General features: G+C 38.3%; 1 protein-coding gene across 1 annotated transcript in view; it reads left to right on the forward strand.

The window, feature by feature from the left end:
• CHD9 (chromodomain helicase DNA binding protein 9) overlaps positions 1-16,966 on the forward strand; it is a 214,081-nt gene that overhangs the window by 179,745 nt on the left and 17,370 nt on the right. Inside the window, 10 exon segments of the mRNA XM_040633303.1 lie at positions 274-377; positions 882-999; positions 1,618-1,675; positions 3,627-3,669; positions 4,845-5,064; positions 8,122-8,324; positions 11,147-12,055; positions 13,310-13,473; positions 14,206-14,478; positions 15,221-15,389. Coding sequence (XP_040489237.1) covers positions 274-377; positions 882-999; positions 1,618-1,675; positions 3,627-3,669; positions 4,845-5,064; positions 8,122-8,324; positions 11,147-12,055; positions 13,310-13,473; positions 14,206-14,478; positions 15,221-15,389 — 2,261 coding nt within the window.

The following is a 16,966-nucleotide window of genomic DNA, read 5'->3' on the forward strand; positions in this document are numbered from 1 at the left end:
GAATATGATTCCTTAAGAGTAAAGTAAACCTGTTGAAAAATGTCTTCTGTTGAGCATAAGGACATTAGTTCGTTTTTTAGTAACTTCATTGATCTTGTACAATTTTATAATTTTAACTGGTGGTAATTGTGGAAAATAAAAAATCAATGAAATAAAATCATAACGTCTTTGTCTTAAAAACCATAATGCTTTTTACAAGCTAGGTAAAGTTTGCCTCCTCTTTGACTTGTTTTTAATAATTCATAGAGCTATATTGCGATTTTTTTTTTTAAGTGACATTGATGTTTGGGTCCCAGAACCAGACCACTCAGAAGTTCCTGCTGAATGGTGGGATTTCGATGCTGATAAGTCACTTCTTATTGGAGTTTTTAAACATGGTAAGTGAGGAGGAAGGTAGGTAGAATCGTCTTCTGTGTGTAATGTAATTCAACTAGTTCTCGGTTTAACGATTTCCACCTATAGCTTCATTCCAGTAACACTGATGTTATTATACGTATCATGTAAAGCACAAACTACCACATTATGTCTGTCAGTCACTATACTTCTTCATGAAAGGGGTGGCATACGTGACCTGCCCCTCCCAGACAGAAATCTCACTAACTTCCCCTCAGGAAGAGTTCTTGTGTAAAGTGTGTTGTGTATGATCAGTTTTCCTCTTTCTCATTTTAAGTGATAAATTTAATCTAAACTTTTAAATATACCTATGCCAGACCATGCAATATTTGTGATAATTTCTAGAAAACCTATTTTACCCTGTACTGTTTTAATATATGGTCCCTTTAGTCCAGGAACATCATCCACAATAAATATGAAGCATGCTTATATTCATACATCTTTTTTCTTTTTATCCTTTTTACTTTCATAATCGGTGATCCCTCCAGGTTATGAAAAATATAACACTATCCGAGCAGACCCAGCATTATGCTTCTTGGAAAGAGTGGGAAAACCTGATGAGAAAGCAGTCGCTGCAGAACAGAGGGCAAATGATTATATGGATGGGTATGTGCACTTCAGAGCCTTGATTTCTCCATGTATCTCTGTCAACAGCAGCATATTCTGTCAGTGATGTTTATCGTTAGATAATGTAGTAGTAAGAGAATTGGAGTTTACAATCTAAAAGAGTTAACAAAACTCTAATAAGTTAGCATTTGTCCACTGGTGTGATCAAGGAAGAGACTCCACCTGCCCCATCCTCATCCTTGTGGTGAGTCCTTCATTTTTCCATTCTTAACAGTCATGGCCATTAAAGCCGTACAATTCTAAGGGCATAGAGGGAAGAAGACGAAGAATATTACAATTGAAGAGAAATAGAATGTTTTTCATGGTAACTGTCATAAGGTCTTTACTATCTTTGTTTTCTTACCAAAAGAGACTGTGCTGAGGTTAATATTACCACATTTAAAAGCAAACTTGGTAGTAAGAGTCAATCAGAAGTAGCTTTCTTCTGACTTGCCATATAACCATCTTCGTGCTGTGACTTGGGGTCCACAGGCTAACAAACAGAGATTTCAATCTGAAAACATGCTAAAAAGTCCTTCCAACAAGATTCCATTTGTCCTGTCAGGAGAAATTTTTAGTCCAGTACAATAATTGTAGCATCTGTTGGTATTTTAACAGGGACGTGGAAGATCCAGAATACAAACCTGCCCCAGCTATCTTTAAAGATGATATAGAGGTATGCTTTGGATCCTATTTTAAAATCCTCATTTCTGGTTAGTCCATGGTTCCTTTTGTTTGCATTTTCTTTTGTGTGTTTTTCCCTTGTATGTTTTCCTTATACGTAATTCTGTTCTTCAGAAGATTAGCTAAGTTAGTGATCCACTTAGGTTGACAGGCACCTGCCTGATCTCCCTTCTAGACACTCTGGAGGCCAGGGTGGGCAGGTGGATGAAATAGAGCTTGCCCACAGGCTGCACTGCTAGGAACTAGGAAACACGGTGGCGGGGATAAAACCCCAAGCAGAGTGAGAAGTAAACACAGAAAGTACACAGCAACTAGACCTACATAAAGGGTTGAAAATGAGGGTAGAGCCTCGAGGAATTCTGAGCTGCTAAACCATAGTTCTAAGTGTCCTATTTATAGAAAGTCAAAAGGAAGAAGCAGAGTTGAGTGAAAATACTCTGTGGAGTGGGGAAAGGATGTGAAAAGGGATGAGGGATTCTATAATACTTACAAGGGCATGGGAAAGGACTAAACGGCGCTATTGACTGTCAGGTAAGGTGTGCTGGTCTTGGTGGCCAAGGGGCTTGGATATTGATGCCTGTATGAGGACTAGAGAGGGTTCGGGCCTGGGTGTGGCAGTGAGAACGGAGATCCTGCACAGAATGAGAACCCTCGGAGAGCAGTACTCTGACAAACAACACAGGGCAATAGCGAGGAAAAGTAAAACCCTTCTCCTACAGTGTCTCTCTGGCTGCCACAACTGAGAAAGCTTAACATCATACTGGCTGGCAAAAAAACATTTAAAGAGCCCAGATCTATTTTCTTAGAGCCAGTAAAAGGTATGAGAGGCAATGAATTTAGGGCTGAGAGGCAATAAATCAATATGAAAAACTCTTTAGAGATGAAGAGGATAGCATAATAATGTCTGGCATACGTCTAATAGGTATTCCAGAGGAAACAACTAGAGGGTGTAAGGGAGAAGACCTGTTCTAAGAGATTATCAGCTGAGACGTTTTCAGACTTAATGAAAGACCTGAATCTTGAGATTCAAGAAATAAAGTGAATCTTGGCAGGATAAACAAAATACACTCCAAAAAACATCCTAGTGAAATTGCAGATACTCCAAACAAAGAGCAGATGTTAAAAGCAACCAGAGTAGGGGCGCCTGGGTGGCACAGCGGTTAAGCGTCTGCCTTTGGCTCAGGGCGTGATCCCGGCGTTCTGGGATCGAGCCCCACATCAGGCTCCTCCGCTATGAGCCTGCTTCTTCCTCTCCCACTCCCCCTGCTTGTGTTCCCTCTCTCGCTGGCTGTCTCTATCTCTGTCAAATAAATAAATAAATAAATCTTTAAAAAAAAAAAAAAAAAGCAACCAGAGTAAAAAGACCCACTTACAAAGGAATGATGATAATTCTAACTTCAGGCTTTTCTAAAACAACAACAGAAAATAGTCATTGGAATAAAACCACCAAGGTTATGAATATGTTTACTGTAATGTTGGAATACCTGATTGGAGATGCTCTGTTGACAGATAAAAACTAGATATGCAGCACAAGCAAACTGTTCAAGGCTGGAAGAGAAAAGATTTGCAGGTTGTCTAATAATCAAATATGAGAAAGAATAAATTATGAGAGTTGGTATATAGAACAACAACAAAAAAACCCTGTTACCGATAATACCTAGGGTATATTTGCAATTAGAGGAAGGGTGGAAGAAAAGCACTTGTCCTAAGCGTGATCATGGAAGGGGAAAATTTTAGTGGAAAATAACTGGCCTAAAGTGTACAAGGCAACAGAGAAGTATAAAAGGGTGGGAATTGAGAACAAGATATTAAAATTTTTATTTTTGCTAAATTCATCATGAAAAATTCTATTGCAAAAAGTTCTTAAAAAGTTTGATTCCCTTTTCATCTTTAATGTATCTTGACCAATCACCCTATGACAAATTTCTGTTTTATTTTAAAAGGATGATGTTTCTTCACCAGGAGATCTTGTTATAGCAGATGGAGGTAAATTGCATTTCTCTCTTTTTACTTAGTTTTCGTGGAAATTCACATTCTCATGATACCATGAAATCAATAAACTATTACACTTCTATGATATTTTAGATGTGTATGAAAATTTTTTTGAAGACCATCGTAATCATTATAGGACATACTAGTTGGGAATTTAACAATATTTTTAGTTGCAAATCTTTATGCCGTGACTCACTGAGCTTTTATGGAATCAAAGCTTTGATGATTCTGTGGCTTGATTATTAAACTTATGCATGAGATTTCATCATTAAAGTGTTGGTTCAGTAATCCATTCAACAGCTTATTAGTTCTGTATTAGGAACTGTGTTAGGAATCATCATTTCTCACACCCCTTTTTTGCAAAGCCTTTCTTTGCAGGGTCTTGCTTCTACTTCCTTCTGATTATCAAGATAGAAACATGCTGTCACCAGAGTACACTCACTCCCAGCTGGCACCCAAGTGGAATAGGGCCTCATCCTTTCATAGTTTGACTAGGAAAGAAGGAGTAATATTTGCTTAGCATGAATGATTACCGCTTAATTATGGTGTATGTAATTATAAGATTATACCCTGGAAATAGAGAGCTAGATCCTGCACTTTATTAGGTGAATAAAAGCTTAAAAGTGATAGCATTGTCATAGGGAATTTTTTATAATATATGTTCCTCACTAATGACCTTTAAAATGTTTTGATTCTCACATAAATTGAGATTGATTTAATATAGGAGGCTTTAAGTAAAAGAGTTTACAGTATTCAGCTTCTCAGGGATTTCAGTTTGACTTTTAATTCATTTAAGTTTAAGGCATTTGAGTATTTGCCAGCCGGTAAAAATCTATTAGACCTGGAAATGCAAGAGTTGTATTTTCTGTGCAAGGGATGTTCAGTAGATACTACGGTTCTTTATTCCACTGTGACCTACTTACTTTGAGCTGTTCTTTAAGTTTATTGTAATGTTTTTAGAGCTGTGGTTAAAAGAAAACTCTTTTATAATGAGAAGTTTGGCTTGTGTGGGTTTTTTTCCACATAATCAGATTGAAAGAAAAAGATTTTAAGTAAGGAAATTTTGCTGTTTTTATGAGTTTCATTTCAGTATCTGTTTAGTTTTGGGGGGCGGGGTTTTTTTCAGTTTTGTTTTGTTTTTTTATTGACATGAGTTTCTTTAAATATAGATGGTCAACTGATGGAAGGTGATAAAATTTATTGGCCAACTCAATCAGCTTTAACTACACGTTTGAGGCGTCTCATCACTGCATATCAGCGTACTAATAAAAACAGACAAATCCAGCAGATACAGCCTACTTTCTCAGTGCCCGCCAGTGTAATGCAGCCTCTTTACGAAGAAGCCACTCTCAATCCTAAAATGGCAGCCAAGATAGAAAGGCAGCAAAGGTAAGACAATAGCACTAAATTTTTAATATTAGTGTAATTGTATAAATGTAGCTATTCGTTCAGAAGGCTGTTACTGTATGATGATCTCACTTTGTGAAAAACATATATTGGTAGAAAAGTTGGTCAAAGCAAAGTGTTTTATGCATGCATACGCATGCATAAATATATACTCACACACATATACACAACAAATACGGTCAAACGAAAATAATTGCATTTTATAGTTCCTAGCCATGCTTCATATTTAATCATTATTTTGTCATGCTTATGACCAGTGAGTTATTAAAAAAATGAAATTGCAAAGCAAACTCAAGAATTAAATTATTAATAAAGGGTACATTTAAATTACATGAAATAAAGTTCATTCTACCTTATTTTTACATTATGACATTTATGAAATGTAAGAATGTATGGAAGACAAGTCCGTTTATGCTTTATATAAAGGATGAACCCTTGGAACAACTGATATCAAAGAGGGACAAAATGGTAGACCCTTTTGTAAGAGAACTTGTTAAGAAGACAGGCATGCTTCTCTCCTCCCAAAAGTTTTAACTTCTTGAAAAGGATAGACTGTGTTGAAAAGAATAGCAGTGTTTTGCAATAACCTGGCGTCCGTGTTAAGCCTGGGTCCTTGGATGTTCTCTGGAAAATACAGCATTGTTCTTTTGTATTACTTGTAGCACATTCATTGTAACCAGATTTAGTCAGTCTGAAACTTAAGATTTTTAGATGTCCTAGACATAATCTTCTTCAAATACTACCTCAGCAACTGTACTGTTTCAGTTGTCTATAATTACATAATAACCGCTACCCCAAAATGTGGTGACTTAAACATCAGTTTTTTATTTCTCACGATTGTATGGGTTGACCAGGTGGTTCTTCTGCTTCCCGTGGTGTTGGTGGGAGTGGTGAGATGTCCGGAAGGGAGAAAGTGGCCTCACCCACATGGCTGGCAGTTGGCCCTGGCAGCGTTTATGAGGGAGCATTCCCAGTGGCAAAGGCAGAAGAAGCTTCAATTTCTTAAGGCCCAGCCTCAGGGTTTCAAAGTGTCACTTCTGCCACCTTCTGTGGGTCAAAAAACAGTCACAGGGCCAACCAAGATTAAAAGGAGAGGGAAATAGATTGTGCCTCTCCGTGGGAAGAGTGGCAGAGAATTCAGGGCCATCTTTAACCTCCCACGTGCATTTTTCCTTGGTCGGTCAGATCTGGATTAATCGTCCTTAAAGTTTAGCTTTATCATGATAGTCCATGCCTCCTTATTTACTGCAGGTATAAAGTGTGTTCTTAAGCCTAGGTTCAAGAGTCTCTTCAGTTTCAGCATCAGCATGCATTTCTAATTCTATCCAGTACTGTTCCCGCAGCCATAGTGTCCTATGTGTTCTTGACTCAATACCTAGCTTATGTTGTTCCTATCACCTGGGACGCCCTTCTTCCCACTCTTTAGTCCAAACCTAGCCCCTCCTTCAGAGCTCAACACCTATCCTACCTCTTCTACTATTTTTTTTCTCAACCAGTCCAGCTCACAGTATTGTTTCCTGCACTCAGATAGCACTTACCCAAATAAACTTCGCATTGTCACACTAATATAAGATGTCGTAAGGACATTGATCTTTGCCTTTCTGTGTCTTGTCCTTCTAAGTTGTAAATTCTTTGAGGGTAGACACTATGTCACATTTCTGTGTGTCCTGTGCAATCTTTTAATCCATCCTTTGTATTCTATTCCTGCTTTCATCCCCCAGATGCAAGGTTCATATGATTTGATTGGTTTCCCAGGCTATTTTTACATCAGTATTATATTAATCTTCTTAAGGTAGCGCTATGCTGAAAATGGCCTGTTGATGTTTTTCAAAGGTCTCATACACATTCTTTCTTGTTCACACAATTCCATAACTTAACCAGGAAAAAGTGTCCATAAATTAGACTGTGGAGATCTGTGGTGTGTGAGGATAATATTACCCTCTTAAAGTATCTTAGGAGCTTTCAACTGAACAGAGACTGTTTTAGCCAAGCAAATGGAATGTTTCATAATCTGACCCCAACCCTGTCTCTGTCTCTGGTATGAGCCATATCCTTGTCAATCTGGAATGCTTATCATACCCCCAAAATGTAGATTACTTCCTACTTTGCTTATACTATGCCCTCTTCCTAGAATTACCTGGCTGATCTTTGCCTTGTTTCATCTTAAATGCCACTTACTTCTTTTTTTTTTTTTTTTTTTTTTAAAGATTTATTTATTTATTTGACAGAGATAGAGAGAGCCAACGAGAGAGGGAACACAAGCAGGGGGAGTGGGAGAGGAAGAAGCAGGCTCCTAGCGGAGGAACCTGACGTGGGGCTCGATCCCAGAACGCCGGGATCACGCCCTGAGCCGAAGGCAGACGCCTAACCACTGTGCCACCCAGGCGCCCCTAAATGCCACTTACTTCTGTGATGCTTTCTTGATCACTCAAGTCTGAAGTGGTCCTCCCATCTTCTGTGCTCTCCTAAAATTCTTAGTTTCTATAACGCATACAACTATAACATACTACCTTATACTAGAAATATCTTTGAAATGTTTTATCTTTTCCCTAAAGGTAGGGTCATTGTGTCTTACATAATCTTGTCTTCCCTGCGTGTTTTCTTAGAGAGTAGATTTGCAAAAAACTATTATAGTCTAGGAAAAGAAGCGTGGTTGGATAGATGAGTCAGCTAACATGTTTTTAAAAGACTTATTTATTTATTTGAGAGAGCACATGCATGCACGAGTGGGAAAGGAGCAGAGGGAGAGAATACCCAAGCAGACTCCTGCTGGGCGCAGAGCCCAACATGGGGCTCAGTCCCACGAGCCATGAGATCAGGACCTGAGCCTAATCCAAGAGCCATACACTTAACCAACTGAGCCACCCAGGTGCCCCTCAACTAGCATTTTTAAATGTATTTGCAAGGCAGTGTCCTGCATTTAAACCTTTAAAGTGTTAGGTACTTGAAATGTTTTAAATTGTATTATAGTCATTATATTCAGCATTAATAAATATTTATTTTAGTGACCAATGTGACTTTTTCTTTAATCTGACTCAGATGGACGAGAAGAGAAGAAGCTGACTTTTATAGAGTTGTGTCTACATTTGGAGTGGTATTTGACCCTGACAGAGGCCAGTTTGATTGGACAAAATTTAGAGCTATGGCTAGGCTGCATAAGAAAACTGATGATAGCTTGGAGAAGTATTTGTACGCGTTCATGTCTATGTGTCGGAGGGTTTGTCGTCTTCCTTCCAAAGAAGGTAGGTATAAAATTTGTCTTTCCTGGTTTGGGTCAAAGAAGCAAAAAGCACTAAAATTCAGAAATTTCTTACTTGTTTATTTCAGTAGTCTAATTTAGTACCTCAGTAATTTTTCAGAATTGTAAATAAACTATGTCCAAAGATCTCCCTATTTGTCAATCCTGCTATTAAAATGAGATCTAAAAAGAATAAAGTTACACCCTGAGTTTTGAGGAGTGGCCAGTGCTAATTCAGTATTAGACTGATGATCGAGGGAGGTAGAAGGTTCATGGTAGCTTGTGAACAGAACTAACTTGTGTACTTAGTCCATCTGATGGGAGCTGTGTTAGAGGGCTTATTTACATGAATAATTTTGCAAGGAATGAGGCCTCTGCTCAAAGGACATTTTAAAGAGTTTTAGTAGGAAAAAAAGATCACCCAGAGCCTTCCAAAAATAAAAATAAAAAAACTAATCAGAGGTGCTGATGCTCAGCCAAAGCCCTATTCTGGGGTGAATTTCATTGTCTTTGAAACCCAGAGAAATAGTTCATCCTGCCAGCAACTCCTCTCGATAATGCTGTTATGAGCCACTGTCTCCATTCTTTGTTAAATATGATTTCTGACTGCTAAACCCCACTGCCTTCCTATTCCTGTTTTGTAGTACAATATAAATGGCTAATAAAAGGATGTAAACTCCATGTGAATTTGTTTGCTTGTTTTAGTTTTATGTCCTAACAGATCTGTTGTCAGTCTGCTGAATAGAGTAGCCAGCCCATTACTTGATTACCCAAATACCAGATGATTCAGGGTAGATTTTAGTCTAGTTAAATGTCTTTTGTAAGACTAGCAATGGATTTAAAAAGACAGATAAAGCAAAGTATTGTGTCTTCTATTATTTATGGTTGCCAAGAGGCCCTCATTTCTTTTTTTATTTTCTTAATTCCCATCAGCAATGTAAAATGTGGTGAATAAATTAACCACTTTGGACTCCAGTTTTCAAGCAAAAAGGAAAGTTAATTATTAAATAATGATTGAAAAGGTTGTGTTTTCTTGTTGGAAATGGGTGTAAGGTTTTACTTACACCGGTTTTCCAAACTTCCTCAGGTCACAGAGCCCTTACTGTCTCTAATTTTTCACAGCACCTGAGGCCAAATGTTCTGTTTAATGAATAATTAGATCCAAACAACTTAATAAGTTCTTATGTCCAACAGTCTGGTAATTGTTTAAAAACATAATGTAAATTGAAAGAACAATACACAATACTTTTCTTTCTTAAATAGCCATACTTACTTACTAATGGGATGTGTATACCTGTCAGGCACCATACTATTCTCAAACCTTGATGTTTGCATGGTCCTTGATTTCTTCTTTTTTCTTTAACTTTTTATCTTGAATACCTTTAGACTTTCAGAAAAGTTGCAGAAAACTATAGAAGTTTCCATGTATCTCTCACTTTGCCTCCTTTAATGTAAAATCTTACATGACTATAGTATCATTATCAGTCTAGGAAATTAACATTAGTACAGTGCCATTAACTTAACTGAATATCTAGTCAGATCTTACCAGTTTGTCCACTGACGCCCTTTGTTGTTCCAGGATCCCACCTTCTATTTGGTTGGTCTTTCCCCTTAGCTTCCTATAGTCTGTAAGAGACCCTCAGTTTTTCTCGTCTTTCATGACCCTCATGCCTTAAAAAAATATTGATCAGTTATTTTGCCACAAATCCTTCAATTTGGATTTGTCTTATGTTTTCATGTCGTTGCGTTGAGGGTGTGCATTTTTGTCAGGAGTACCACAGAAATGGTGTGTCCTTCTCGGAAAGTACCACGGGTTCAGAATGGCGGTATGTCCAACGCTGATGGGGTTGTCCTTGACTGCTTGGTTACAGTGGTTTATGCTGTTTCCCCAGTGTAAAATAGCTATCTTTTCCCCTGCAGTTAAAAGAAATCTTGAGATACTTTGAGACCACACAAATCCTCTCCTCAAACTTTCACGCATTGACTTAAGTATCCACGAGTAGGTCCTTGTGTGTAACAGTTTTTACTGTGGAATTCTGCTGCGAGCAAGGATTGGTGTTTCGCTTTCATCTGCTCATCAATTATTTATTCATATCAGAATGGACTCAGATATTTGTTTTATCCTATAGGTTATAACCCAATACTGTCATTATTTTGATGCTCAAATTGTACGAGCTCCTTTAAGTGACCCCTGAATTATTTCAACAAATCCTTATCTTTTTTGAATACTTCTAAACTGCCAGTATCTCTGCCCACAAAGATACAGCCCCATCAAAAGGAAGATCACAAGATCTAATGTTGAAGCTGAACCAGCTCCAGCCATTACTTCACATAGCATTTGACAATGTTCCCGCATTTCCCTCCAATTTTAAGAAAGCCTTTGGTGTTCCTGTGAGTTCACTGTAATGCAGAGTTACCTTGGTGCAGCTAGGGAAATGGGACTTCTGTTTGTTTATGGGGTATGATTTAACAGTTTTAATTTGTATTTATAAATGAGTTCAAGTAAGTGTTTTTCTATTTGAGTAAGGCACAGATTAGTAAAGACGGGTCATAGGGAACTTTTTAAATTCTTACATTCATATACTTGTAAAAAAAGTGTTATGTTCTACTTACTTTCAGAAGATCCAGTGTTATCTATTATATGTATGGATTTTGGTACTTCTTTTTAAAACTTCTATTTTTTTCTCACTTAAAAATAATAAAAAGAAATTCTGGAAACTACACAATGATACCGAGTAGAGGTACATTTTAGAAGTTGCGTTATTTGTTTTAAATCGGTAACAAAGTGTTTTTGAGGTTAATGTTTTTGTTCTCGTTTTAACGTAGAATTGGTGGATCCAAATATTTTTATCCAGCCAATCACAGAAGAACGTGCTTCTAGGACTTTGTACCGTATTGAACTTCTAAGGAAAGTACGGGAACAGGCCCTCCGGCATCCACAATTGTTTGAACGCTTGAAGCTTTGCCATCCAAATCCAGACTTACCAGTCTGGTGGGAATGTGGCCCTCATGATAGGGACTTGCTCATTGGAGCTGCTAAACATGGGGTGAGCCGAACAGACTATCACATTCTTCGTGATCCTGAACTCTCCTTTATGGCAGCTCAAAGGAACTACAGTCAAAGTAAGATGGCTCATTCAAGGACTTCTACCCCACTTTTACAGCAATATCAAGTAGCACTTTCTGCTTCTCCTCTTACCTCTCTACCTAGGCTCCTAGATGCTAAAGGTATTATTCTAGAGGATATGAAAGTTAAAAGTGAAAATCTTAAAGAGGAGCCTCAGTCTTCTGAAGAAGAATCTATGTCTTCTGAGGAAACCAGGACACTAATAAAGTCTGAGCCTGTAAGTCCAAAGAACGGGGTTTTACCGCAGGCCACTGGAGACCAGAAATCTGGTGGAAAAGGTGAAACAGACAGACGCATGGTTGCAGCCAGAACAGAACCCCTAACTCCAAACCCAGCTTCTAAGAAACAGCGAGTCCACAAAAGAGGATCCGAATCTAGTTCTGAGTCTGACTCTGATTCTGAGAGATCATCCTGTTCTTCCAGATCATCTTCTTCCTCGTCTTCCTCCTCCTCTTGTTCCCACTCTCGATCAGGCTCTAGTTCTTCTTCATCCTCCTCTTGTTCTTCAGCATCGTCTTCATCCTCATCCTCATCCTCTTCCTCATCATCCTCCTCTTCATCTTCATCAGAAGAAAGTGACAGTGAAGAAGAAGAAGTCCAAAAGCGAGGTATATGCATAAAGTGCTTTTGCTATTTTAAGACATTTCAAGTGAAAATGAAAAGCATTTGGTTCAGATAACTTAAGCATGTTTAAAATTGTTGACTGAGATTTTACCTGTACAGATTTGCTTAGAGAAGCACTAGTGAGAAGGAAACGAGACTTACTGGTACACACTCCCGATGCAGTATTCCAGGCATTGCAAAATGGGTTCATCAAACAGAAATTAGGCATTTTACACAATATTTTAGTTCTTTGTGATCACCTTCAATTTAATGTTACATTGTTTTCTGAACAAGTTGACCAGGGAACAAATCAGGATGATATTCTATAACCACCACCAGGATTTTTAGATTTAGCAGTCAGACCAACAAGAGTAGCATAGGCCTTACTTGGCAGCTATCTACTCAGAGCAGTACAGGACAGGAACGGCAGCTGTCCGGCAGAGTAATGTCAGGTGGCCCTCTCCTGAGGTGTGCTTGCCACAGCCCACCATTCAGGTGCACGGAAATGAGTTGACGTTGAGTGGGCGCAGGAGCCAGTCTGGCCTAAGGAACCTCATAGTCCACAGGAACCAGAGTCTCTTGTAACAACTGGGACATAAGTTTCAGGGTGGCCATAAGGATATGCCCCATTATAGGAGTCCCCTCCTTAGAGAATGTTAGTATACCCATTAGGTATTTATGATCCTCCCAGGCTAAACGCAGTTGATCAGTCAGGAGTTTATCTGTTTGCAGGGAAGCGGACCTATAGAGTTAACTGAGGGTCACATTTTCATGCAGAAAGGGTTGTTTTGTTAACCCTTTCCCCTCAAACTCCTTAATGCCACTTATTTTGCTTTTGTGCTAATTTTTTATTTTTTATTTTTTTATTTTTTAAATTTTTTTTTTAAAGATTTTATTTATTTACTTATTTGATGAAGATAGAGATAGGCAGTGAGAGAGGGAACACAAGCAGGGGGAGTGGGAGAGGAAGAAGCAGGCTCATAGCAGAGGAGCCTGATGTGGGGCTCGATCCCAGAATGCCAGGATCACGCCCTGAGCCGAAGGCAGATACTTAACGACTGAGCCACCCAGGCGCCCCTGTGCTAATTTTTTAAACAATGAGTATTATATTCTAGGTGAATTTTTTTCCTTTTTTTTTTTCCCATTTGTTTTTACTTCTTTTTCCTTTTTAAATATACCTGAATAATTATATAAGATTTGAAAAGTATATATAAACTTGCTTTATGCCGTCTTCTTGAAACAGTTATAATTGTTCTTAGCAGAAGGTACCCCTCACGTGAAAGCCTATGATGAAGAAAGTGTTGCGTCACTGAGCACTACCCAGGACGAGACCCAGGATAGTTTCCAGATGAACAATGGGACACCAGAGTCAGCTTACATCTTACAAGGGGGATACATGCTAGCAGCTTCATATTGGCCAAAGGTAAATGGATAATGTCCTCCTGGAACAGATCATTTTTTGAGTGTTTTTCTTATTGCTTTAATGGTAGATACTCTTCTCATATGGAAAAATAGGTCACTGTAAAACAGAGCGTGGCATTTTGGTGTAAGCATCAAATGTATCAACTGCTATTATCAAGTAAATAGGTGTACTTGAATGTGTATATTTCTCAACATAACCTTAGAATGTTTAGAATAAGAGATAATGAATACTTACATTCACATACAAGTCAATATTCAGGTGTTTATTTATGAAATAGGTGCTTTGAGCTGAGTCTCCTTGGAGAAATTTACCGTAGTCATCAGTGACTTAGAAAAAAAGTTCACTTAGGTGCATATACTCTCAGTGGTAGAAGTTCAGATTGGATTAATGCAATTCTTTTGGTATGTGGCTAGACTAGGTCAAGAGTACTTAGCTTTAGGAGAACTCTACTCTGACCTAGTTCTGAGTTGTTTGAATTTTTACAAGGAACTTGTATTACTTATGTAATTATAAAAATAACAGAAGACTGTCTCTATCATAACTATTTTTGAACTCCAGTGGAAATTTGTACTTGAATTCTTACAGAATTATGATTGGGTGTGTGAATATGTGTACATACCAAATGCACGTATGTTGTACGGGGGTTAAATCCATCAAGGCCCTGAGCCATTTCGTCTCCAAAGATCTGGCCTGATTGTTAAAATCACACTTGGCTGTGGCATGCTCTTCCAGGACCGCGTGATGATCAACCGGCTGGACAGTATTTGTCAAACAGTGCTGAAAGGGAAGTGGCCTTCAGCTAGAAGAAGTTACGATGCCAACACAGTGGCTTCTTTCTATACCACAAAACTGCTGGACAGTCCTGGCGCAGCTACAGAATATAGCGAACCCAGTGTACCCACTCCCCCAGGTGCCGGCGTTAAAGAAGAGCATGATCAGTCAACACAGATGTCAAAGGTGAAGAAGCATGTACGAGAAAAGGAGTTTACAGTGAAAATCAAAGACGTATGTTTATTTTTATTGCCCTAGGACCCGATTGCGATTACGTGTGCAGCATGCTTTTTCTGCAAGTGGCTGCCTGCTCTCACTCTTACTTCCTTCACATACTTGTTTTCTGGTATTTGGATTGTTTTCTTTTTGATATCCAGGTTATTAAACTTGAATATTCTACTAGAAGGATCATCATTTAATATGTTTCTCTACCTGTACTTCTGAAAATAGTCCTTCTGCCAATCAAGAATGCTTTTCTTAAACAGTCTGACAAATTCTAATTGTTTTGGTTCTTTTATATAATATTTAAATGGTATGTCAGTGCACTTCCTCTTTTAAACATTTAGCATGCCATGTTATCAGTAACATTTCATTTTTCAGTATGATTTTTGAAGCTAAATGGATTACTCCGTGTGTAATACATGGGTAACGTCCTCTGAAATGTCCTTTGAATAATGTACTTAGAGATGTATGTCTGAAGCTGATAGTGTTATGCTGTATTAGTCACGTGAAAAACTTTGTTTTGCTCAGAAAAGTGTAGATAGTACCTGGATTTTGTTTTCTTTTAAGATAGAAAACTCAATATTCATCATAGAAATGGGTTGATTTTTTTTTTCTTTATTTCTGAATAAGGAGAGAGAATTTGATTAATGTTTCAGGGTTTTTACTTCACTTTTTCTAAGTAAAAAAAATTCTCTTAATAACTGAAATGAGTTTTTGTAATTTTTTCTTTCTTGATAATGGTGTTTGTTAACAGGAAGGTGGTTTGAAGTTGACATTTCAGAAGCAAGGGCTTGCTCAGAAAAGACCGTTGGATAGTGAAGACGGTGCCCCGGGGCAGCAGCAGTACCTCGCTCGGCTTCGGGAGCTGCAGAGTGCGTCGGAGACCGGCCTCGCCAATTTCCCCAAATCCGTGCCAGTATCAGGTGACTAGGATGATGATGACTGCCTTGGCATGCAGTACTCCTACTGTCATTTCCAAATTCTCTTTTATTTATTCCTATTTATATATATAATATAATTCTAGATCTTTAGATCTTGGTTAATACCCGTTGGGTCTTTTAAATATGACATTTTAAAGCAGGGTGCAATTTTGTTTAGGGGTCCTAAATATTTGGGTGGATATATTCTGTCAAGTAGTTCTATACAGATAGAAGTTCAAACAGCATTTCAACATGAAAGCAGGTTGTGAATGTAAAGGCAAACACCTAAATCACAAATTAGTGGTGATTAGTAGAGGAGGTTAAAATGAGAAGTTCTAGAAAGACTTTAGAGATAGTATAGTTCAGTCATCTACAGGATAGAGGAATTGTTATAACTATTCCCTGAAAGGTAATCCTTCATTCTCATGGAATATTTGCAGGAAAAGATTGTTCCGACCTCAAACAGCCCTTTTTATTACTGGGCAGCCCTGATTATCGCAAAATTCCTTCTTAATTAGAAGCAAATTTTGCCCGCAATTGGTTTTTCTTAATGATTGAAATTGTCTTTAAAGGCATCACAGAATCAACTCATTCCCGTGTCTACATGATAATCTTAACATTTTGAAAGCGAGAAGCGTATCTCCTTCTTTTGGGACTGTATCTCTTCTAACTTTTTGACACTTGTGAATCAACAGTATTTATTAAGTGTCAGATTGGAGCCACAAATTGTGTGCTCTGTAGGCATTGAGGAATCCATAAGAAACTTGTTTTGTTGTTGTGTGTCCCTTTTATAAAGTGTATCAAAAGTTGAGAATTTTACTCATGATCAGCTGAATCTTTAAAAAGTGCAATGATCAAAGTAGATTAACGACTTGAATTCCCATTATACCTTCCATTCACATAAGGCTAAGGACTGTTTCAGTATTCTACTAAATCTGGTTGCCATGCAGTACTGGAAGCATTTCAAAACTCCTGTTGTGCATGTGTACGGTGTGTGGAATTCCTAGGATTGGGAAACATAATGCTTTATTATACGTGTTAAATTGAATTATAAATTTGTATCATCAGCATTACTTTGGTCTCTTACAAATTCACTAACCATTCATGGTAATTCTCCAGTTCCCGGACTTGCAGACATGTGTAGCTTGCAGTTCAAATATGAATCAACCAGGCTTCTGTCATTGAAATATAACTTCCCCAAACCGTGCTTTTCATTGACAGTACTGTATTTAGGGAGCTCTGGTTTGTTTTTTTTAATAAGAAAATGGCAGGGGCAGGGCGGGGGGTGCCTGGGTGACTCAGTCAGTTAAGTGTCTGCCTTCAGCTCATGTCATGATCTCAGGGTCCTGGGATCGAGCCCCATGTCGGGCTCCCTGTTCAGTGTGGAGTCTGCTTCTCCCTCTCCCTCTGCCTCTCTCCCTGCTCGTATGCTTGAGCGTGCTTTCTCACTCTCTCTCTGTCAAATAAATAAAATCTTAAAAAAGGGGAGAGTGTAGGAAGATGGGATAAATGGGTGATGGGCATTAAGGAGGGCACGAGATGGAATGAGCACTGGGTGTTATATGCAACTGATGAATCAC

This window comes from Ursus maritimus, unplaced genomic scaffold (assembly GCF_017311325.1).
Source record: "Ursus maritimus isolate PB19 unplaced genomic scaffold, ASM1731132v1 scaffold_19, whole genome shotgun sequence".
Classification (NCBI taxonomy): Eukaryota; Metazoa; Chordata; class Mammalia; order Carnivora; family Ursidae; genus Ursus; species Ursus maritimus.